General features: G+C 45.1%; 1 protein-coding gene across 5 annotated transcripts in view; it reads right to left on the reverse strand.

The window, feature by feature from the left end:
* Positions 1–10,697: 10,697 nt before the first annotated feature.
* Positions 10,698–24,759, reverse strand: part of LOC102446047 (RCC1 and BTB domain-containing protein 2) — a 52,306-nt gene continuing 38,244 nt past the window's right edge. For 2 of the 5 annotated variants that reach the window (XM_075919041.1, XM_006122972.4), the window contains exons 10-13: positions 22,487–22,613; positions 18,322–18,461; positions 17,590–17,720; positions 10,698–11,452 (exon numbers count right to left, since the gene is read on the reverse strand). In XM_075919041.1, the coding sequence (XP_075775156.1) occupies positions 11,312–11,452; positions 17,590–17,720; positions 18,322–18,461; positions 22,487–22,613 (539 nt within the window). In that variant the 3' untranslated portion in view covers positions 10,698–11,311. The other 3 variants (XM_075919042.1, XM_075919043.1, XR_012900669.1) reach the window with 3 other exon arrangements.

The following is a 24,759-nucleotide window of genomic DNA, read 5'->3' on the forward strand; positions in this document are numbered from 1 at the left end:
CCTGTATGTGTACACATGCATTTTGGTTTCCAAGCATCAAATCAGTGCACTTCGGAAGATTTGACTTTTAAGTGCAAAGGAAAGCACTTTGTGCTGCTGTTTAATAAAGGTAAAGACATTTTTACCAAGTGTATGTTCATAACAGTATATACAATACTATTAAATTGTCCGGGTCAAGAATTATATGCATAAAATCCCTGATGACTAAACAAACCAGGACATCTACATTTTATCTTCAAAACAGACATTCCCATGGAGACGCTCTCTCAAAGAGTAAGTTCCATGTAGTCACTACTACAAAAATAAAAAGTTGCCTGAAAGAAAACAATCCAAGCATGGGTGTGCAGAGCACGAACTGAAATAATTCTTAGGGAGAAGAGCATCAAGGGAGGTAGACACTGCTCTAAATTGGCTTTCCTGTCAGACTTCTTTACCAGTGCATCCTTGGTTCCTTATTCACGGAATGCAGACTATTTAGTGGAGTGCAGACGGACACTTGTGTTTTCCTGTCTCAGCCAATTGTGATCTTTGAAGGTTCTTGAAAATTCAGCTTTATGAGAACGTGATTTGCTGTTCCAGAATTGCTTTGTGATGCCCCACCCTGGCTCATAAGGAGTCAATAGTGCCTTAGGGAGTCTGTGCAGGAGGCAGTCAATTAGAGAGGGGCTGCAAAGAGCAGTCAATCACGGCCAGGCTGTTCCAGAGCTTCAGTTACTCTCTGGAGCTTGAGGAGAGAAGAGGACTTGCTGCCTTGCAGACCAAGGTGCTTGCTGCCCTCTGCCACAACATAGCAGTGCTGCAGGCAATAATCCAAGGAGCTGAAGGCAGCTCCATGTGGGATGCGGGGATCTCTATAAGCTGGAGCCCTGAGGCAAAGGCAAAAAGGATCCTAGGGCTGCAGAGCTCTACAGAGGAGTAGGAGGGCCATCTACAGTAAGTGGTGGCCATCTACAGGAGTCTCTGAACTGGGACCTAGGGGAAGAATTAAAATAAGAATAACTAAACTGGCAGTGCTATTGGCAAAACAGAATGGACCCTAACAGTAGAGAGGGAAAGACATTTAGGCCAAGTCAACATGCTAGACATAGTGCAAATACAGACTAGAAATAGGATTGAGTATGCATATTTAAGTCGGGGTTAATGAAGATATGTGTTTGTGTTATGAATGTTACATTGTTTTGTATCTATAGTTTAAGATTGAAGATTGCTTGTCAGTGATTGCACACAGTTGATCATTGTATGCAGGGTGCAACATTTCATAATGTTCTAATTGTGCGATGCTGCGGTTGAGGTATTTGTAAATCTGTATTAAGGAATTGTGTTAAGGGATTTATTTCCAGAGCTTCATGCTTAGATTACATTACAGGTATCATCCATGTGGTATTGTAATAAAAGACGCTTTGCTACCTACACAGTACTTTTCTGAACAAACAATTGTATTTGGAGGCTGTATCTGAGTCCTCCCAAGGCTAAGTGGTCTCAAACTATTCTGGGGAGTTTTTCCTAACAAGAAACTGCTAGTAAACCCAAATAATTTCTCTATGGCAGGTCCCCTTTCAGCCTGTAAAAACAGTAATTGGTTAATAGACTACCTTGAAGTGAACCTCTGCTAAACCAAGGAAAGGGCAATAGATAAGCTATTCTGGTGATACCATGGGTCCGGTTTTAGGGTAATACCATTAAGTCACATTGCTATTTTTAGGTGCAGAGCTGCTGCTATATGGAACCAGAACTAGGAATTATAGCTCCCAGCTGCTGTGTGGATGTGCCTAAGGGCACACAGGAAGTCTATGACAAAGCAAGGCTGGTATGGTGTCCTAACACTGGCCCATCTTTTTTTGAAACCAGTTCACCTTTTCTTTAAGCAGAAATTAGATTAAATAATTCACATGCAAATTAGTTCTCTGAACCACAACAGAAAACAAAACTGATAAACATTTTATAATCTCAACATCCTGTGTCACAGTGCAAAAGTCTTTCCACGCAAGCATTAGCACACTGAAACCTCCTCCACCTATTGCTTTTTAATCAGTGTTTAAATGGCATTTAGCTTCTTTCACTTTCATGATTGAATCACTTAATTGATTTATAACTTTCTCTATCCATCCTCTCCCACGCACAATTCATGTCAAATACCAATCTTATAGAATCATAGGACTGGAAGGGACCTCGAGCGGTCATTGAGTCCAGCCCCCCGCCCTCAAGGCAGGACCAAGCTCTGTCTACACCATCCCTGACAGATGTCTATCTAACCTGTTCTTAAATATCTCCAGAGAGGGAGATTCCACCACCTCCCTTGGCAATTTATTCCAATATTTGACCACCCTGACAGTTAGGAATTTTTTCCTAATGTCCAATCTAAACCTCCCCTGCTGCACTTTAAGCCCGTTACTCCTTGTCCTGTCCTCAGAAACCAAGAGGAACAAATTTTCTCCTTCCTCCTTGTGACACCCTTTTAGATATTTGAAAACCGCTATCATGTCCCCCCTTAATCTTCTTTTTTCCAAACTAAACAAGCCCAGTTCATGAAGCCTGGCTTCATAGGTCATGTTCTCTAGACCTTTAATCATTCTTGTCGCTCTTCTCTGTACCCTTTCTTGAAATGTGGTGCCCAGAACTGGACAGAGTACTCCAGCTGAGGCCTAACTAGTGCAGAGTAGAGCGGCAGAATGACTTCACGAGTTTTGCTTACAACACACCTGTTGATACAACCTAGAATCATATTTGCTTTTTTTGCAACAGCATCACACTGTTGACTCATATTCAACTTGTGGTCCACTATGACCCCTAGATCCCTTTCCGCCATGCTCCTTCCTAGACAGTCGCTTCCCATCTTGTATGTATGGAACTGATTGTTCCTTCCTAAGTGGAGCACTTTGCATTTCTCTTTATTAAACCTCATCCTGTTTACCTCTGACCATTTCTCTAACTTGCTAAGGTCATTTTGAATTATGTCCCTATCCTCCAAAGAAGTCGCAACCCCACCCAGTTTGGTATTATCTGCAAACTTAATAAGCGTTCTCTGTATCCCAATATCTACATCATTGATGAAGATATTGAACAGTACGGGTCCCAAAACAGACCCTTGCGGAACTCCACTTGTTATCCCTTTCCAGGAGGATTTAGCACCATTAACAACAACTCTCTGACTACGGTTATCCAGCCAATTATGCACCCACCTTATCATGGCCCTATCTAAGTTATATTTGCCTAGTTTATCAGTAAGAATATATTGCGAGACCGTATCAAATGCCTTACTAAAGTCTAGGTATATGACATCCACCGCTTCTCCCTTATCCACAAGGCTCGTTATCCTATCAAAGAAAGCTATCAGATTAGTTTGGCATGACTTGTTCTTCACAAACCCATGCTGGCTATTCCCTATCACTTTATTACCTTCCAAGTGTTTGCATATGATTTCCTTAATTATCTGCTCCATTATCTTCCCTGGGACAGACGTTAAACTGACTGGTCTGTAGTTTCCTGGGTTGTTCTTATTCCCCTTTTTATAGATGGGCACAATATTTGCCCTTTTCCATTCTTCTGGAATCTCCCCTGTCTTCCATGATTTTTCAAAGATCATAGCTAAAGGCTCAGATACCTCCTCTATCAGCTCCTTGAGTATCCTGGGATGCATTTCATCGGGACCTGGTGACTTGCTGACATCTAACTTTCCTAAGTGATTTTTAACTTGTTCTTTGTGTATCCTATCTTCTAAACTTACCCTCTCTCTGCTTGTATTCACTACGTTAGGCACACCTCCAGACTTCTCGGTGAAGACCGAAACAAAGAAGTCATTGAGCATCTCCGCCATTTCCAAGTTTCCTGTTACTGTTTCTCCCTCCTCACTGAGCAGTGGGCCTACCCTGTCCTTGGTCTTCCTCTTGCTTCTAATGTATTTATAAAAGGTCTTCTTGTTTCCCTTTATGCCTGTAGCTAGTTTGATCTCATTTTGTGCCTTTGCCTTTCTAATCTTGCCCCTGCATTCCCGTGTTGCTTGCCTATATTCATCCTTTGTTATTTGTTCTAGCTTCCATTTTTTATGACTCCTTTTTTATTTTGAGATCATGCAAGATCTCCTTGTTAAGCCAAGCTGGTCTTTTGCCGTATTTTCTATCTTTCCTACACAGCGGAATTGTTTGCTTTTGGGCCCTTAACAACGTCCCTTTGAAATACTTCCAACTCTCCTCAGTTGTTTTTCCCTTCAGTCTTGCTTCCCATGGGACCTTACCTACAAGTTCTCTGAGCTTATCAAAATCTGCCTTCCTGAAATCCATTACCTCAATTGTGCTGGTCTCCCTTCTACCTTTCCTTAAGATCATGAACTCTATTATTTCATGATCACTGTCCCCCATACTGCCTTCCACTTATCTGTAAACACTAACATTGGCAAACAAGTTAAAGTTAACTGATAATTCTGTTTCTTAGCAGTAAAACTAACAATGAAATAACCCATTATATGACACAAAAGTCAGAAGTTACTGTTCCACTGGGGAGTTGAGGTAAAGCCACTGGAGAAAAAGACCCAAATTTTTTTTTGTCTGAGACAATGGTTTTTAAGAGCCAAAAAATTATAGCACTTAAAATAAGTCCTTTGTTACAAATAAATGCAGCATGGCCTTCTCTTGAGCCTTCGCTGCTCCTAATTTGCAAAGTCTAGGGCTCTTTTAAGAGGGATTTACCTTACTACAGTAAACTTCTGATAATCTGGCACCTTTAGGACCCAGGGGTGCCGGATTATCAGATATGCTGGACTATCAGAAGGGGGGGCTATGAGAGGTCTGGCCCCAGACCCCTCATAGCCCCCCCTTCCCATAGTCCGGCTCTGCCCCAGGCGTCCCTGATTCAGCCGCTGCTGGTCAGTTTCAGCAGCGGCTGAATCCGGACGCCTGCAGCAGAGCAGCTGGGGTGCTGCCAGGTTGGTTCGGTAGCGCCGACCTTTGGCACGGCGAGACCAACCCGGCAGCACCCCAGCTGCTCTTGGGGACGCCTGGGGCAGAGCAGCTGGGGTGCTGCCGGGTTGGTCCGGCAGTGTCGCTCCTCGACGCTACTGGACCAACCCAGCAGCCCCCCAGCTGCTCTGCCCCAGGTGTCCCCAAGTCAGCCACTGCTGAAACTGACCGGCGGCTGACTCCAGGAAGTCCGAGGCAGACCTGCTCTGCCCTGGGCTTCCTGGAGTCAGCCGCTGGTCAGTTTCAGCAGCGGCTGAATCGGGGACAGCTGGGGGACAGCCGGGTTGGTCCCGCAGCCCTGAGGGGCAGCACTACGGTACCTACCCGGCAGCACTCCAGCTGCTCTGCCCCCGGCATCCCAGATTCAGCTGCTGGTCAGTTTTAGCAGCGGCTGAATCCGGGAAGCTGGGGGCAGAGCAGTTCCAATGGTCCAGCTGCCCGGAGCACTTCCGGGTTCCTGATGGTGCCGGACCATCGGGAGTGCCGGACCATTGGAGTTTTACTGTATATGTATGTCTGTCTGTCTGTCTCTGTGGGTGTGTCTAGACTACAGGGTTTTTTCGAGAAAAGTAGCCTTTTTTCAAAAAAACTGTACCTGTGTCTAGACTACCACTGCATTCTTTCAAAATTAAATCAAAAGAACACGGAAGTTTTTTCGACAATGGCAAACCTAATTTTACAAGGACGAATGCCTTTTTTGACAGAGATCTGTCAAACAAAGGCATGTGTGGACGCAGGGAGCCAGTTTTTTCAAGGGGAAAAAAAAAAGGCCACCAGGAAAAGCCCTGGTGGACAGTCCAGCTGCATGCCTTGCACCTCTCTTGTTCCTGTCTGCAGCCATGTTTTAAAGGGACAGGTACCCTGCCAGCCATTTGTGGCAGGAGGCCAGCCAGAGCACACAGCTCTTCCTGTCCCACAGGATTCCAGCCATGTCACAGCCCCAAGACCCTCCTGGTCCTTCCAGGGAGACTTCTGAGGACCCACCCAGGGGCTCCAAACGCCGGACACCAGCAGGGTAAGGGCCAGAAATCAAGAATCTGCTTGAGCTGTGGTCCGAGGAGGAATCCTTGCGGCTACGTCTACACTGGCCCCTTTTCCGGAAGGGGCATGTTAATTTCACCTATCGTCGTAGGGAAATCCGCGGGGGATTTAAATATCCCCCGCGGCATTTAAATAAAAATGTCCACCGCTTTTTTCCGGCTTTTAAAAAAGCCGGAAAAGAGCGTCTACACTGGCCCCGATCCTCCGGAAAAAGCGCCCTTTTCCGGAGGCTCTTATTCCTACTTCAAAGTAGGAATAAGAGCCTCCGGAAAAGGGCGCTTTTTCCGGAGGATCGGGGCCAGTGTAGACGCTCTTTTCCGGCTTTTTTAAAAGCCGGAAAAAAGCGGTGGACATTTTTATTTAAATGCCGCGGGGGATATTTAAATCCCCCGCGGATTTCCCTACGACGATAGGTGAAATTAACATGCCCCTTCCGGAAAAGGGGCCAGTGTAGACGTAGCCTGCAAGTCCTCCATTCATGCCGCAGGAATGTGGAAATTTATGGCCGCATGGCCCAGGGACTGGCTAGGAGAGGGCACCACCCAGCACCCAGGGCCAAAGTTAAAGAATTGCACCAGGGGTATGCGAAGGCCCAAGATGAGAGCTCCAGCTCTGGGGCAGCCCCACACTACTCTCCATACTACGTGGCACTGGTGCACATTCTTGGCGGTGGGGAAGCCAAGATTGCATCTCGTGCAATCTGGGTTATCAGACCCTGTCATGGAGGGACCAGAGCTGGGGCACAAGCAGTCCAGGGAATCTGGAGAGTGAGGCCCAGTGCTAGAAGAGGAGGAGGACGATGATACTGTGATCCTCACCCTGCAGCTGGTCACCCAGACCCCAGAGGCCTCCCAGGTGTCTTCGGACATCGGGGATGAACCAGCAGGTGAGTGCTGTGAAGTTGTGCCACACACAGGGTGGGTGCACAGTGGCTGATGTGTGAGCGACATGTGTAATGCTCAGCTTGGACAGCAACCATGTAGCAGCAGTGTGCGACACAAGGGTGTGAACATGGGGTGCCAGGAGCCATTTCCAGAACACACACAGGTGGGTTGGCTGTGCGGGGGGGAGGGGCATAGAGTCCCATTAGCACTTTGGGACCCCTGTGATGCTGAGGCTGCTGCCCAGCTCACACATGGTGTTATTGCAGAACCTCTGAGTCCCCTGTCTGAAGGAGAGTCCCTTACAGCGAGGGCATGCCCTCGGGGACAGCAGGTGCACGCATGAATGATTGTCTCTTCCTCTTTTCCTCCACAGCCGGACTACCTGTGCAAGAGGGCCGCAGCACCCCAGCCCCACCTCCATCCTGGATACATAGGAGCTGCAGGCACTGGCATGTCTAGACTGACATTTTGAGGCAGCATGTGGCAGCCCTGCAGGATCTCAACAAGACCCTGAAAGAGAGGATGGAGGCAGAGGCTTTGTGGCACGACCACCTGCTGGAAGAGCTCGTCCAGCAGCGCACTGCTATTTGTGCCACTATGCGGGAGGTCTGTGGCTTGCCTGCTCGTATCCCCGGTACCGCTCCTCTGGCACGCCATGACCCTGCCCCACCAAACCCTCTTTCCCCACCACCACCCCCCTCTCCCCCTTGCACCTTCCTCTCCCCCAGCCCCCCCCCATCCTCCGGCCCTCCCACACCCAAGTGCACCCCCACCCACCCTGTCCAGCACACTGTCTGTCGCCCCACCCGACCCCATGGTGATCTCGGACACGAGGCAGCAGGAGCCTGCAGGGAAGTACCGTCTGACCTGAATCCTCTCCCCCTTCCAGGTTTTCAGCACCCCACCTCCCCAGTTACAGACAATGTTGTTTATTTAAGAAAATGTTTATTTTTGACTCAAAAACTGTGCTTTAAGAAAACTATACAATAAACAGAAGAATTGATATTTTATCTACATTTCTAGATGCTTTCAGTTATTGATATTGATTACAATAAAACAGAAATTTATGTTTTCAAACAAAACCTGGTGTTTCTAGACAGAGGGTCAGGGTGAGGGTTATGAAAGGAAGGTTGTATTGGGCCAGGGCCAAGCCCCCATAGGGGAGAGCCTGGGGAGAGTCAGTGGGCTCCTTCAGAGAATTGCTCCCTCAGGGCCTCCCAGATGTGAACTCCAGCCTGGTGAGCCTGGTGGATGGCAGCCATCCAGGGCTGCTCAAATTGCCTCCCCTCGCCATCAGCACCTGTCCCCCACCCTGGGAGGAAGGCCTCCCCTTTTCTCTCCACAAGGTTATGGAGAACGCAACATGCAGCCACCACCTCAGGGATGTTGTGTTCCCCTATTTCTAGTCGTGTGAGCAAGCAACAGAACCTCCCTTTTAAACGTCTGAACGCGCATTCCACTTGCATACCCGACTAAGATGTGCATTAAACTGCTCCTTGTTCGCATCCAGGTGGCCGGTGTAGGGCTTCATCAGCCACAGCATCAGGAGGTAGGCTGCGTCAGCCACAATGCACATCGGCATGTGCACGTCCCCAAGCGCAAGGTCCCAATGCAGGAAAAATGTTCCTGCCTGCAGCCGAGGCAGGAGTTCCTGAATATGCGGGCATCATATGCCCACCCCGACCACCCAACACAAATGTCAGTAAACTGTCCCCAGTGGTCGACCAGGGCCTGGAGCACCATTGAAAACTAGCCCTTCCTATTAATGAATTGGGCTGCTCGATGGGGCGGTGCACGGATTGGGACCAGCTCAGGGTAAGTCAAGGAGCTCCCCCTCTACTCCTTGCCCTTTCTTGACAGTCCCCCTTTTTCACTCCCCCAGCAGTGACTGTCACCCTTCAGTGATTTACCTCCTTCAAGACGGACCCGACAGTAGACCTGCCCAAGCCAAATTGGTGTCCCACCGGGCAGTGGCTGTCGGGCATTGCACACTTCCACAGGGCAAGAGCAACCTTCTTTTCCAGGGGGATGGTGGGTGTCCTGTCGTTGGAGCTCAGGGGAGAGCTAAACACACAGCTGGTGGAATGTAGCCTTCTGCATCTGGAAGTTGTGGAGCCACTGCTGGTCGTTCCATAGCTCCACAACGAGCTGTTGGAACTGGTGTCGAGCCTCCAAAAATGCCTCTCCAGGAAGAAGATTGGAGGCAAAGGCATTGATCCTGTATCCTGGGCAAAGCTTTCCTATCTCTGGTCTGGGTCCAGATGGGGAAGGAGCATCGTGACTGTGTCACGCAGATGGTATGGGGCCATTGCCTGCCCAGGGGCAGCTCTGGCTCCATGGCCAAAAAAACCCAGTGAAAAGCAGAAAAACCAACCAGAAAAGAAACCGTTTCCAAGAAAGCAGGGCAACCAGAGCAAGCACTGCAGCAGCTTTGCTTTCCCTCTAGGAGGCAGGCAAGCCAGAAGCAGGAGCAGAGCAATGGCTGTCCAGGGGGATCCCTTTAAGCAAAGGGCAGGTAGCAGCACCAGGAAGTAAATGCTGCCCCCATGCCATGTCAGAAGCGGTTCTGGGTGCCTTTCTTTTTCCCTCGAAATCTTTCAAAAAAACAATCGATTTTTCGATCCGTGTAATGCTATCTAGATGCTCTTTTATGAAAGAGGCTTTTTTGAACGATACTTTCGAAAAAGCCTCTTTAGAAAAAGGCGTGTAGTCCAGACACAGCCTGTGAGTCTATTTGTTCAAGAACTCCTCTTAAATGATAAGAGCCAGGGCAACCAAATTTGGTATGCAGCATCCTCTTATCCTAACTTAAAACATGAAAAGGGTTTGGTTGTGCCAGTACAATGGGATGGGCCTGAAATGGGATTGTGTCTCATCAAACAGAATGGGAGAGGAATGATAGCAGGGATAGTTATGCTCCACACGACCACAGGGGGACAATTATACTGCAGTGACCACAGGGGGCAGCCACACCAGGAAGAGAACAGCCAGTTGGATCTTGAGCTTTGCATATTGCAGGCCATTGGACACTCATAAGTTACCTCCCTACCCCAAAGCAGGAGCATAAAAACACTCCCCCCTCCAGGTCCTCAGCCCCCAGTCCTGAAGTGGGGAAGTCCCACCTGCCAGCCAGGACCAGGCAGCCCCCACCACCATGCCCCACCAGTCCCGGGAGGAGCCACCTTCTGGGCAGCATAGCCCCAGGTGACCCAGGAAGCAGCTGCTGGCTGGGGCTGGGCTGCACAGCCCCAGCCACTGGCTGCTCACCCCCAGGAGAAGCAGCCAACAGGGCAGCATAGCCTCGGCCCTCTGTGGAGGAACACTGGCTAGTGCAGACCTCCGAGGGAAGAGCCACCAGCAGGGAGCACAGTCTTGGCTGGCCCTGGGGAGCTGTCATTTCATTGCCCTGGAGCAGCATGGTTGTAAGCACTCTGGGCAGCAGCCACAGGCACCCTGGGCAGCCACTGCCATAGGAGCAGTGCTGGCCTCACTGCCGTGAGTGATCCCAGTGAGCCCTCCCAGACCCTTGCCCTGAGTCCTGCACTTCCCACTCTCTGCCCCGAGTCCTCCCCCAACATCTTCCAACCTGCTCCTCTGACTCCTGCATCCCCACCCTCCCCTAACGCCTGCAACCTACTCCGTGCCCAAGCGACGAGGAGTCCTGTGACACCTTATAGACTAACTGAAGTGTAGGAGCATAAGCTTTCGTGGGCAAAGACCCACTTCGTCAGATGCCCAGACTCTTGCACCCTTTGCCTTGGATCACACGCGCACACGCACACACATACACTCTTGCCCGCCATCATTTAAATAAAGCATGTACATTTTCCTTTTTAATTAAAAAAATACCCCAACCACTGCTACAGTTAAGGACCCGAGCAACATTGGGTACATCTGCTAGAATAATATATTCCTTTATCCTACATTTAGCAACACAAAGCAAGTATCTCTAAATTTCTCTAGAGGGGAAGGTAAATTAACCAGAAAGGGGGGAATCTTCCTGTAGCACATTTACTTTTATTAACTGTAAAAGTGCATAATGAAGCTTTAGCATGAAACAGCCAGCTTTATGCTATCCAGTTCAGATGAAGATGTTAAAAAGCTGTTTTTGAAAATATTTCAAGGAGGGGGGGAAGAATACATATGGAAAATACAGAGCAGTCCACTTGATTTTAAAGGAAAATGTAATTATTCCATTAGAATTATGTAAAACTAGCTTCTTGCAGGTTGTTATTCTATTCCATACCCTTCTTCACAAAGCTTGTGCATTAGGCTATACAGAAGCTTACTACATCCACCCATTAATATTAACACTGACTTCAATGGATGATGTCATCTTTTCTTTCGAGCATTCATAAATTCTGAGGGCTGGTATGTTTTTCAAAGGGCAAGTGTTCCCATGATGAAAGCACCTTGTTTTGCAGCAACCATTCTTCAGTTTTTAAATGCTCCTACTCTGCTTGCTTTACTAATGAAGTTCTTCAAGAGGTCATGGTCCATTTCTGCAAAGCCTGTAGTTTGTGTCACAACAGTCAAGTGGTTTATACAAAACCTGAAGCAAAATTCTTCTAAATCCTAGGAACAAAATAAGGTTGTGAGTTAGTAAATATAGTATTACAAATGTAAGTAAGTATGCACATAGTGGCTATTTACACTATGAATGTTTAAAAATGCTAAATAATACCTAGAACACACCATTATTATATCAAAGTCAGAAACTTGTGAAAGCAGCTGCTGCTCTTTTGATGGAGCTGATATGCAGCTATTCTTCTTCCTAAAGTGCAATGTAAGACCACACTTCCTGAAAACCCCCATTAACTATCAAAAGAGGAAGCTGCCCATGTTGACCCTAATCTACCCGAAAGAGAAAGATGAAGCAAGAGTTGCGCAGTAAAAATACGTTAGAGAAGGGATAGACTGAGCTGAAGGACCACGACCCAGCCTTTGTCCCCTCTGCATCAGTCTCTACTCTCTGGCTGGTTATTGTAAAGGTGCAACCATATACAATTGCTCTAAAAATTGTTATTTATACACTCAAAAGGAAATGAATGCATTATCACACAATAAAGCTTTCAATTTTCCTAGCGTATGCCTGGTAAAAGGCTAAGGATTCCTTCCCTCCTTTATGTTAACTTCAACAGCGGTCCGCTGCAAAATCTGCCAAAGATACCATTTAGTTTCCAGCCATTGTGGGACTCCAAATTAACTACCTCCTCTACCCCAAATACTTAACTTAATGAAAGGACATGTTAGCCTCACAAGAATGTAGATATATACGTTGATCTCTGAATTTGTCTCTCTTAACATGTTAAGAGAAAAACCAGCAGCTGGATTAGACACAATGGTAAAAATAAATGCATTGCCCTAGACTTGCTAGCAACTGGTGTTAGATCAATAGTGAGATTTTCTGAAAATTCTATCATATGTGCACCCAACGTAGATGCTGGACATATACTTTGTAAACTATGCAACAGCAGCTGTAGTCAGTGAGCTTTGCCCTCTCAACCTTCTAGCAGTAGCAGCCAGTGGGAGGCAGGTTTGTATAATTTTTGGTGGTGCCCCATTAGCCACACCCCCTGGCCTCTGTTAACCATGCCCTCTGACCCCCGTTAACCACGCCTCTGGAGGTAACACACTCAGGGCAAGATGGATACATGACCAGAAGTAAACGGTGTCATGTCACCCCTCTGGAAGGACTTTTCCCACCATCCTCCTACCAACAGGGATTAGTTTGGTCCTCACCAAACCCCCCTCATGCAACTATCCTGCTGTTACATTAACCCAATGTGTGTGACATTAACTCAGGGGAAGAGAGGCTGGGGGAAGCGTTCCCTCTAAGGCTATGTCTACACTTGTGGCTTCTTGCACAAGTACAGCCGTTCTTGCGCTAGAACCCATAGAGCATCCACGCTGTCTGCCTGCTCTTGCACAAGGAAATTTACAGTACAGCGTGGTAAGAGAGGGTGTCTTGCACAAGAGCTACGCTCTTTTCTAACAAGTGTAGTTCTCTTGTGCAAGAGGGCAGTGTGGATACTCGGCAGGGATTTCTTGTGCAAGAAACACCTATGGCTAAAATGGCCAATGGAGCTTTCTTGGGCAAGAGAGCGTCCACACTGCCATGGATGCTCTTGCACAAAAGCACAGCTCGCACATGGCAGTGTGGACATCTTCTTGCACAAAACGTCTTGCACAAGAACCCTTGTGCAAAATGTTCTTGTGCAAGAAACCGCCAGTGTAGACATAGCCTAAGAGTTTCCTCCCATGAGCAGAATGAATTTTGTGTTGTGCACCAGTACTGAGTTCGTGGAGCTTTTTTGGATGTGCCACTGTGGCACCCAAGTTATTAATAAATATTTTATAAACCTTTACCTTTTCTCTCTGCTGCCATGTCTCCTCCCCTTGCTCCATCAGCTCCCCTGGTGCCTGCTGCCCCCCAACTCCTCACCCTCCTCTGCTCTCCTAACTCCTGCCCTTCTCACTGCCCTCAGCCCTCCTGCGACCTGCCCCCCTCCACCAGCACTTCTCTCCCCCCTGTGCCCAATCCTCCAATAGCCCCACTCTGCTCATGTGAGCTACCCCTCCTCATCCCCTCTTCTAACACCTCCCTCTGCACACCTGCCCTGCCTCTCTCCTCTGGTGCTGGTCCCTCCCCTGCAGGTGTCTGCCCTTCTGCTTCACCCCCAGAATCCCCTGGCACCTGCACCTTCCCTTACCCCCACAATCTCCTGGTGCCTCCCCCTTCCCTTACTGCCCCTGCCCCTTTTTCCCTGATTCCCACCCCCTCACCACTCTCTGCCCCCATTCCCCTCATGCCCCCTGTGCCCTCACACGACTTGCTCCATCCCCCCTTTCTCATGACCACCCCTTCTTTCAAGCCTTCTCTCAGCACCTCCCTCTCCCCCCTCTAGACCCCAATGCCTTACTCTCTCCTCTCCCAGCATCACCCTGTTCCCCCTGCCACTGACACCTCCCCTCCTGCCCTTTTCCTCATTATCTGCACTTGGTCCCCTGACATTTGTCTCTCCTCCAGGCTGTCCCTTGGTGCCTTCCTCTCCCAACCTCTCCCACTCCACACAAGCCCCTTCCCCCTAGTTTTTCCCCCTCCCCTCCTTTCTGCCTTCCACTTTGCGGGGCCGGAGTCTGCACTCGGGCCCCAGAAGTCCCCGACTCCGAACGGGAACTAGGCCGCGCGGCACAACACCGCGCCGAGCAGTTTTAAAGTCCTGGGCCATGATGTCACGTCACACCCGGGCATCTCCCCGGTCACCTGGAAACGCCACGCATGGCGGCAGCGGCAGCCGGCAGTGCATGCCGGCAAGGGGGAGCTGACTGAAAACTGCTCACGGCAGAGACAGTCTGGGGCCGGGGGGGCTGGCAGGTGGGGGTCGGGGCCTGCTCCAGGCAGGACTGGGGGAGAGACCCAGCTCCAAATATTGCTGGAGCAGGGCCCCCGGCTCTGAATATTGCTGGAGCATGGGCACCACGAGCCCATATAACTCGCTGCCCATGGACTAGCAGGATTTCATCTCTCTGCACTGAGCCAGTCCTCTTTGCTGCTTGTATAAACAACTGCCTATATAAACAACTTCTTTGCTGCCTGTATAAACAACTTCTGCAGAAAGAAAAGGAAGGAACCTATCATTTGCAACAAGCACATTACAGATAGTTAGCTGCAGGCAACATTTGACTGCATGAGCCACAATTTGCAACCTCTTTGTTTGCTTGTTGAAAAAAAAAATATATCACTTGTCAGTGTGAAACACACAAATAATGCACAGGGGGCAGGAGGGAAGAGCAGAACCTATGAAAAGACTTAATTTCCCTTTCGAGTCCCTTCCATGGGTTAAATGCTACTAGCCTGCTGCCTCTGCAGAGATGAAATTAACGTCAAAAAAGGAGACTAACAGTTACAAAAGTGATTTTAAAAGGGGAGTGAAGTGAAAAAAATGCCCAGAGGAAAAAGGTGGAACCACAAAAGCATGTGTGGTGGACGACACAACAGCAACAAAAAAAGGAAGAACAGAAAACAGAAAAAACACAGAAGAAAGTGGCAGGGGGTAGGAGGGAAGGGTGTTCACAGGAAATGTAACGATAACTTAGATTTCATTATATTCCAGGAATTCTACTGCTAGAGCCTGGGCAATTATGGATTATACTACATTCTTTATCTAAAAGAAAATTAAGGGAGATTGATTCCCTGATATACTGGAAAAAAATCAAAACAACTTTTCACTGGCCAGTCAAGTAATGTTTAGCAATTCTGCTGGTTTGGAAATCGTAACTTTCATTATGTAGTATAAATAACAGCTAATTAATCTTCAATCCAGCCCAGGATACATTAGAAATGTGCTATAAAAATAGAAATTGCAGAGAACTACTTCTGTAAATAAATACACAAGATACCAGCAAGTATTTGACAATTTTCAAAGGTTTCCTCTTTATGACTCACTTCTGGATGCATTTATCTTTTGTAAAGTCAACTGAATCAATTTGTTTTTAATATAAGGGCTGAGAAATACAGTACATTACCATCTTTTTCTTGTGCTGACTGCATAAAGTAAAAATAAATTAAAAATTGAACAATGGTATCTTTTCCAACTGCTGCACGTAGATTTATTTTATGAAGTGATGATTCCTAAAGGGAAATTCCATGTTTTACATTTCTGCCCCTTGTATTCTTACCAACTACAGTATTTGCAGTTATCCTATACCTTCACTATTTCTGCAGTTTTAACAGTGCTGCCTCTTTCATTTTATAATCAATAGCTATACTAAAGGACAATACAAGAATATTACAGTGGCTTATTAAAGCTATGAATCACAGAAGGTAGCTCTGAAAAACATGCATTAGATCATCCAATCCAACCCCATAAATGCCTGCTTCCTACAATATATTCACAAGTGTTTTTGTCTAGGCTAGTTTTATATGTTGCATCACTCTAATGGCACTTGTAACAGTTCCAAGTAACACAGGGAGATCAAAACCTATTCTGATGTTGACAAGTAGAATTAAAGACGTAGAAAATATTTAAGGTGAGGCAGGTTTTTAGTCAAAGCAGACAATCAAGAGTAAAAGTTGCTGTGCTCCTCCATACCACAGTATCTTTTACTTTTGTTTCCACAACACTGAAAATCCAACCCTTCCTTTTTGTCCCTACTGTTACAACTATTAATGCCTTGGTCATCATCTGCTTGGATTACTTAATTCCATCTTGTCTGTCTCCTAATATTGTTCTGCCTCCAGCCAGAAGTATCTTTTTAAATCTGATCATATCACCCTCTTCTTCCAATCCCTCCATTTTAAATTTAAACTTCTTGCTTCTTCATATTCAAGTCCTGCAAAATGCATCCCAATTTACATCTCATTTTTTTTATCCTGTCACACTAATATAATCAATGATGATAGTTTTGACTCCTTTTTTTCTACTTCCCTCAGTGCCCTCTATCCATGGAATTAGCCCACCATTCCAGCTCTGCCAGGAATGAACATTCTCCTAATTTAAATCCCTCCCTACAGGCTTTTTCAGAAATGCAAACTTAAACAAAACAAATACACATTTTAAAAGATCTCAGTTCAGCGCCCATGCTTTGGGTCTCCCAATGTGACTTGGCTATTAAATAATAAGAATAAAGCTTTAAATGATAAAAACCTGCCAGGATGATAGATTTCACTGTTTTTCCACGTAATAAACCAAGATATCAGCACGAGTGAATATTTTGGTCACATTTACTCACATGTGCGTGGTTCCCTACCAACCAGTTGGGTCAAATTCACCACTGGATTAAGCAGACTGCTATTATACTGTAATTAATGGCAGCTGTTTTGGCCAGTAACCAATTTAGCCCATAATCTCAATGCATACACTAAACTCATGTTAGTATTTGTGGGAATTAAAGGCAGTCCTTCATTAGTTGGGCAGGCTGAATTGATATATTAAGTCTAAAATTCAGATATACTGTAAACACCAAACTGCAGATATTGTACAGACAAGGTAGTACTCAAAAATTAAGAAAAAGCAAACTTCTTTCATAATATAAAATATTAGCTTATTTTCAAACAGATTAAGTCGTGCCCATTACATGTTTGGTGCTTTCCAGACATTCCAGAATGATGTTACCTGTTCACAATTCAAGAATAGTAAATGAGAACACACAGAATGGGGAAATTGAACAATAGCCAATTGTTACATGTCAACATGATTCACTGTAAGCAGCACAGCAAAGGTCAATATTTGAAAGAGGCTTTAATATAAATAGAGAAGGGTCTTACGAGATAGCCTAAGGAGGTCACACCCTGTGTAAGGGTCCATGTGAAGGTGACAGAGGACTGTGTGAAAAGTTGACAAATGGATGGTGAAGATGTGGCATGTTGGCAGAACATGGTCAGAACATGATGCAAAACTCACCTGCAAAGTTATGTATTAAGTAGTAACGCGAGGCTTAAAGTTCGTGCCAGAGCAGATGAGGAGACAGTGGAAAAATTCAAAGAAGAGACTGACCCAATCGAGTCAGTAGGCATGGAAGATGACATTAGCAGCTACATTTGTAGGGACTGAAAGGGGACATGTGCATGCTTAGTGAAACCAGAAAAGTTGATTAAAATATTCATGGGTGAGGTCTATTAGTTGCAATAATGGATTAAATAGTTTTGTGTCTCAGAAAGACAATTATCTCTCTAAAAAACTTCTACTATATATAAAAGTTTTCCATACCTCAGCTTCATATTTGACTGCAGCTGAAAGAAGAGCAATTGCATTCTCTTCACATATGCCTTGTTTGATAGTTTGCTGGCAAAGCTTTTTCAATCTATTTTCTCTATAAAATGTTGCCAAATCTAGCAGCCCTGTTGAAAATTAGATTGAAAATTCAGATATCTAGTTGTATTAATGAAAGCCATATAAACTTGTATTTCAGATGTATCAGTTTGTTTCTTTATGATCAATGACACACTTTTATACAAAACCTCCAAAAAGGCTTTATGCAAATTGAAGAGTACAGACTTATTAACACACAAATTCTCCCTCTCTTTCATAGTTTGCATCACATTTTAACAAAGAGATTACTTAGTGAACCATCTCTCCTCTTTTCAGTCATCATTTAAACCAGCTGCCTTCCCACTTGTGGTCAAATAATCTCTGTGCAACTACATCAAATGCAAAGGTAACATTAAGGTATAAGGGTCTTTTAAAAACTGTTTATAATATGTTTTATCATCCCCACCCATTCATTTTGTCCTCCTCTCCCACTGCATCTTTGCTGACTTCTCTTCCTGCACATGATTCACTGCTGCATGGATCACCTCATTCATGTACATACACTGGAGTATAAAAGAAGGTATAAACAGTAGTAAAATAACAATGAACATGATCAGTCCTCATCTTTCTAGAACCCTTAAAAACAAACTGAATTCCTTCCCAGAGATTATTTGAATTCATGCCAATTACCTATTGCATCCTCAGGAGGGAGACTGATGCTGTCTGTATACAGATATTCCAGGAAAGCTCGATAAACTTGATAAGAGAATTCACTCATTTCTATAATTTCATCATCAGCGTTACTTAATATAGAACGAAAATGCTCACATCTGACAAACAAAAATAAGACACACATGGTGAACAGTTGTTTGATAAATTAATAGGTGTCTATATCAAACAGGAAGATACAAAATACAATGTATAGCACTTTGATAAAGCCATCTCTATATATTTTGCTTTGCTACTCACTTTTTGTGTCAAGAAAATATATAAACATAAAATACAAATGAATACAGTACTCAGGAGTTATAATTTGGTTTCTCTTGCATTGTTGTACAGGAGCAAAGGGTTAATGGGGCAGCCAAAATCCTGCACCTTTGTTTCCTGAGACAAGGTAGGTGGGTAACAATGGAGGAGAATATGAGTAGAGCCATTAGTTATTCTCCACTAGCTAAAAGTCAGGAATTTGGAAAGGCGGAAGTGCCTGCTGCATCTTTTAAAGGGACTAGCAAAAGCTCCTTATGAAAAAACAGCGTCTTTTCACTAGGAGAGAAAAAAACTAAGAGCAGCTCTCTCCAGAACTGGTTACAGATTGTCCCTGATTTGCCCCTGGGGACAGTGTCGCAAGTTGGGAGCATCATAACTTGAGCCCACATTTACAACAGGCGTCATATGCTGTCGCAAAGGCAGGGCTGAGGAGGTAAGCCAGGGGATTTCGGCCACTTACGGGAAAAGGTCATAAGCGTGAGGGGTCATAAATCAGGCCATCGTAAAGCAGGGGACTCTTGTATTATGTCTCCAACAAGAGTGAGACGACAGAAGGTAAAATGAGCTGTTTTATCCCTCACTTTTCATAAAGTGCCTACTATTCCAGAAGCTTGAGAACAAGCGTGGGAGTCAAATTCAGGTCCTTGTGTAACACCTCCATTAGGCCAATTCAAAAGCAGTTACTTTAATAGGTTTCATTTCTAGACAAGATGCCAATAGCTTGGCACCTGAACATTGCAATTTAATTGACCACCTGTCTGACCCTATTGCTAATGGAAATCACTTATACAGTGTCATAAATGTAAACAAGCTTTATGGGTAAGACACAGTTCTCACCCCAAAGGATTTACAAACTAATATTGGAAAAGCGAGAATATAAGAATAGTTAAGGTAAGGAAAGACAGGGACAGGTTATCTAGCAAAAAGAACAAAATAGTATCAATATTTGAAAGATATGGAATTTAGAGAAGAATTTAAGGAGGGTGCTAGACAGATAAAAGAACTACAGTAATTGTGAGGTTTTTGTGTAATTCAGTATGGGATATGGACAGGTCTTCCAGGGGGCACCTCAACTCATCTAGATCAGTATTTCTCAACCTGGGAGCATAGGTTTGGGAGGATGTCACAAATATAAAGCCAGCATTAGGGGGTGGCAAACAAAGCAACTGCCTGGGGTCCCATTCCACATGGGTCCCACATGCATCTCCCAGGGTAGTGGAGAATCAGGTTTACTCTCCAAACGGTGGGGCTTAGACTTCAGACTCTTGAAAATGGCACAGTAGTTTGGAAAGGTTGAGAACCCCTGGTGAGGTCCATATACTCCACTTTATCTGTGCATGTACCCATCGTGTGTCATACCAAATTCTTTTGAACAGCAGTGTCCACTACCCTATGTGCTCTCATGATAGGGTGTGCAGGTGTCCAATTTTCAACTGAATAGCTAGGCAAAAACTCTCCCCCGTCGAGTGAAAATGAGCGAGTGAGTGAGAGAGAGGGGAATGGACTGTGTCGGGTAGACCATTCAAGAAGGGCCGGGGCAAGAGCATTTGGTTTTGTTTAGCTGGAAAGTTGGCAACCCTACCTCATGACCACCATAGCCGGCGACATAAGGAGATGAGGTGGCCTCAACCATCACTCAGTTCCTTCACAAGTAACAATAGCAAGAACAGGACCGTGATTAACAGGGATGGAGGGTGGTCAGGGAGTCTGTGTGAACAACACCTCTCGAAGGACCACAGTTACTGTAGGATAACTGTTCTTTCTCACTCAAGTAATTGTCCACACAGATTCCACTCTACGAGACTAACAAGTAGTTATCTTGAGCCTGGAAGTGGAGAGAGAAAAGGTAATTATTTTTTTAAAATCTACAAAGAATTTAAAAAGATTGTAACAACTACTTTTCATGAAAACACTTCCTAAAGCAAGATGTGTCAAATATTCAAGGCACATGGGGATTGAAGGCTTTCCATCCCACAATCACAGGTAGAAAGAAAGAACTGGTAGCTGAGCAGACACCCTGGAATGCAAAGATATGCAGCATTGCAGCCCCCGCAGACATGCCTTTCAAAGGAATCTGATCCCACCTGCATACCTAGAGTGAAATCTGTATGGACATCATACCTCGAAGAAGAACAAACCATTCCAAGCAAAGACGGTAGAATGAACGTGTGTATCAGAGTGTGGGAAATGAAGGGAGCACATGGAGAGAAGGTTCAGTAGGCAGTAATAGGAAATGAGAGCTAAGATGTAAATTGTGGCAAGATTAATTATGATGAGAATGAGGAGCTTGAATCTGATGCAGTAACATAAAAAATCAGTGAAAGATTCAAGATGACAAGAGGGAAGGTGGAGAAGAGATGATGGTAATCAAGGCAAGAGGAAAGTTCTGACAGAGGAGGTACAAGGTCAGGAAGCGGAAAATTATTGTACAGGTTCAACCTCTCTCATCTGAGATCCCTAGTCTGGCAACATCCTGGGTCCAGCAGGACCTTCGAAGTTGCTAGACCAGAGAGTCCCAGCCACAGAGGTTGAGAGAGCTGGGAGCGGAGCTGGTTTGGTCGGTGGCAGCCTGCAGGGGCAGTGACCTGGGGGTAGAGAGCCCTGGGAGCAGCTGCCAGCGCCGTATGCGGGGCTGGGGACCCTTGGGAGCAGATGTGCAGGGCTGGAGGCAGGGAGCTGAGGTCCACGAGATGGCAGGGGGCAGCAGACTCAGGCAGGTGAGTCAGAGGAGGTCAGGTCTCCGGGTTCTCCCGGAGCAGCTGCCAGGAGGGAAGCCCCAGGAGAGCCCGGATGCCTGACCTCCCCTGGTCCTGCAAATTCCCTTGTTTGGGACCATTCAGGTCCCGAGGATGCCGGACAAGGGAAGTTCAGCCACTACAATTGAAGAGGGTGAAGCAAAAAAGAGTTAGCAAGCGAGTGGCGGGGGGATGAGAAGCAGTATGGACAAAGTGAACAGGATACTAGACTCGGAGTCAGGAGATCTGGATTCTATGTTGTTTTGCCACTGACCTATTGCATGACCAGTTTTGGAGATATTCTAAACATTTGCTATGATTTTTGCTTATACAAATAATAATGTATGAAATTCTGTTCTAATAATAACATGAAGACCCATGTAATGGATTATATAACTTAATAATATCTGCATATCAATCAGTAAGACTAGAAAGTGATATTATCTTGCAAATAGTTGTGAGCACTAAAAGGGAGGTCAGTCTGAAATTCAGGCTCACTTAGTCAGTCAAAGTAGTAAGTAAAACACGGAATGTGAGATTGGACAGAGTAGGTCAGAAGTAGAAATGCACATTTAGGAAGCAATCAGAGAAGCAGCAGTTGAAACAATTGCAGGTGATGATGCTGTCACCTGGAAATAGAGGATAGTAGGGACCAAGGAGAGAAACCCGAAAAACATGAACACCGACATGAGAGGGGAAGATGCACAGCTACCAATACAGGTGCAAAAAAAGTCCTTATGAAGGACAGCCCGAGGTGTGGAAGTCAAGAAAGGAAAGGAGGAGAAAATGATCAACTATGTAGAAGGCAGCAGAGAGAGAAGACAGATAAGCATTACTTTTACCTAGCAAGGAAAAGGTCACTACAATCTTGGTCAGGATAAATTAGACATGGTGAAAAGGGTGGAAGCCATACTGAAGGAGAACAAATAAAGAATAAAGGCAGTAGGAGAAGGCAGTATGCTATGAAATTTCTGGACCCAAAAGAAGGGGAGGAGAAAAATAGACTAATACTTTGAAAAGCAGGTAGTTTTCAGCATACAGCCTGCTCATAATCAAACAGCAAAGGAACCATACATCAACAGCATTAACTAACAACTACTCAACATGACTAAAGTGTTGTTGATATTCCTTACCTAATTTTTAGAAGGACTTTGTGAACATGAATATATTTTCCATCCACTAGAAACTTCAAGTCTGCAGTGTCAGGGTTGTCAAATTCCTTCTTCAGTGATTGCGCTACTGTTAGGTGGTCATCAGGTTCTAAGATAAAAGAAGTATTTAACTGTTACTGATGAATAAGTAAAAATGTTCCATATGTCATGATTCCTGGCTTTTAAGTCAGCATCTCAATAAAAGCAATGCTGTTCATAAACACAATCTTTCCATTTAAGACTAATAACAAAACAATAATGTGTAGAGTATGGACCTCTAGAACAGGGAGTAAATTCCTGCATGATTATCCACGCCAACAAATACATATTTCAAACCAAAAAGAGGTTCACCTAGCACTTCTCAGATAAGTTTTACCCTACCACAGGAATATTTCCTACCCCTCCTCCCAAAAAAGCTCAACAGTTTCAGAGGTTTATTGTAACAAATGGCATTATGTATTACCAGTTACTTTTAATTGTTTAATATACTATATTATCAGAAAGTGTTTATTTTTAAAATTATTTATTCTGGCACATGCACCAGATACATAAAATTGTATTGGGATCTGCTAAAAAAGGAAGAAAAAAGGCTAAATCAAAGTTGTCACTCAAGATACATGCCCAAGTGAGAATGGTGGTTCTACTGTCCACAATGATGGCAAAAGTGTGGATAGAAGAGAGATTGGAAAAAGCTTGAGAACTTGTTTTGGACATGTTTCCATTCAGGGGCTGATTGAACATCCAAAAAGATGTCAGAAAGACAGGGTAGGGATATAATTCATCAGTAGAACTGTAGATTTGCACATCATCACACAAAGAGGGTAGTTAAAACCAGGCCTGCAGTTAAGTGCAAATAGAGATAGGCTCTTCCTGTCTCCCTAAGGACAAAGCTTTGAGGGTCACCTTTAGATGGATAAAGGGGGGGGGGGGGAGGGAAGGTAGGAAAATGACCCACCAAATGAGACTCTGAAAGAGCAATCAAGAGAGGTAAGAGGAAATCTATGAGAGGACAGAACTATGAAAGCTAACAGATGACAAAATTTAAAGATGCAGAGAGCAGACAATGGTATCAAAAGCCAGAGGTCAAGGAAGGTAAAAACATGGTACAGCCCATGAAATCTGACCAAAAAGAGCTCATGAGAGACTTAAGCAAGATCAGTGACAGTGGAGAGGATAGAGGCCAAGAGAGATAAGAGCAGTGTTTGGAAAGATTACAAGAAGAGAGGAGATAAGGTCACTTGGGCAGAAAGAAGAGTTAGAAGAGCAGGCCATCAGTGACAGGAGCACACTATGAGTACAGTGGAAAAAAAGTGGAGTGGAGAGAGGATCTTACTGATTTTTTTTCTCCAAAGGGATACTAAAGATTTTTTTCTGAAAGTGAGCAGGGAACAGGAGAGGAGAAGTTTAAGAGACAAATGTGAAGAAGCAGTTGGGATTGCAGTTGCAAGAGTCAGTAAGAGGAGAAAAAAGTTGTTTGGCTAAAGACGCAGAACTTAGAGGAAAAAGAATGAATTTATAGTGAAGCGACGAGGAGTCCTGTGGCACCTTATAGACTAACTGAAGTGTAGGAGCATAAGCTTTCGTGGGCAAAGACCCACTTCGTCAGATGCATGAAGTGGGTCTTTGCCCACGAAAGCTTATGCTCCTACACTTCAGTTAGTCTATAAGGTGCCACAGGACTCCTCGTCGCTTTTGCAGATTCAGACTAACACGGCTACCCCTCTGATACTTTATAGTGAAGAACGTCAGTGCGACTGCAGGACTTTTGTCAGAGATACTCAGCAACAAGAGAAAGTGTACAGAAAAAAGCATTTAGGTGTACGGCAGGGCTGAGGCATGGCTGTGTCCTGTGTGCCCTGCTATGAGTAAATTAAGGCGCCAAGAAGGATATTCTGGTAATTTCTGGAATGAAAACTATGATGCACATACTTAAAAATCAGAGATTTTATATACAGACAGAAAACTTATTTAGCATATGTCTTAAAATATGGCCTCTCTCAAAAGAACTGCTGCATCTGTATTTAATGGTAGCATAGACTCACAAAGTAGGGTAAAAAAAAAGTTCTATTAGTAAAGTAAGAATTTGTTTTTTGCTATGGGAATTATGTACAGAACTGGGATAGAGCTGATATTATGAAATTCAGCTAGTGATTTTTATATATACATATATTATACATCAAGGGCGTGTCTAAACTACATGGCTCCGTCGACGGAGCCATGTAGATTAGGCTGATCGGCAGAGGAAAATGAAGCCC

Source organism: Pelodiscus sinensis, chromosome 1 (assembly GCF_049634645.1).
Source record: "Pelodiscus sinensis isolate JC-2024 chromosome 1, ASM4963464v1, whole genome shotgun sequence".
Lineage (NCBI taxonomy): Eukaryota > Metazoa > Chordata > Testudines > Trionychidae > Pelodiscus > Pelodiscus sinensis.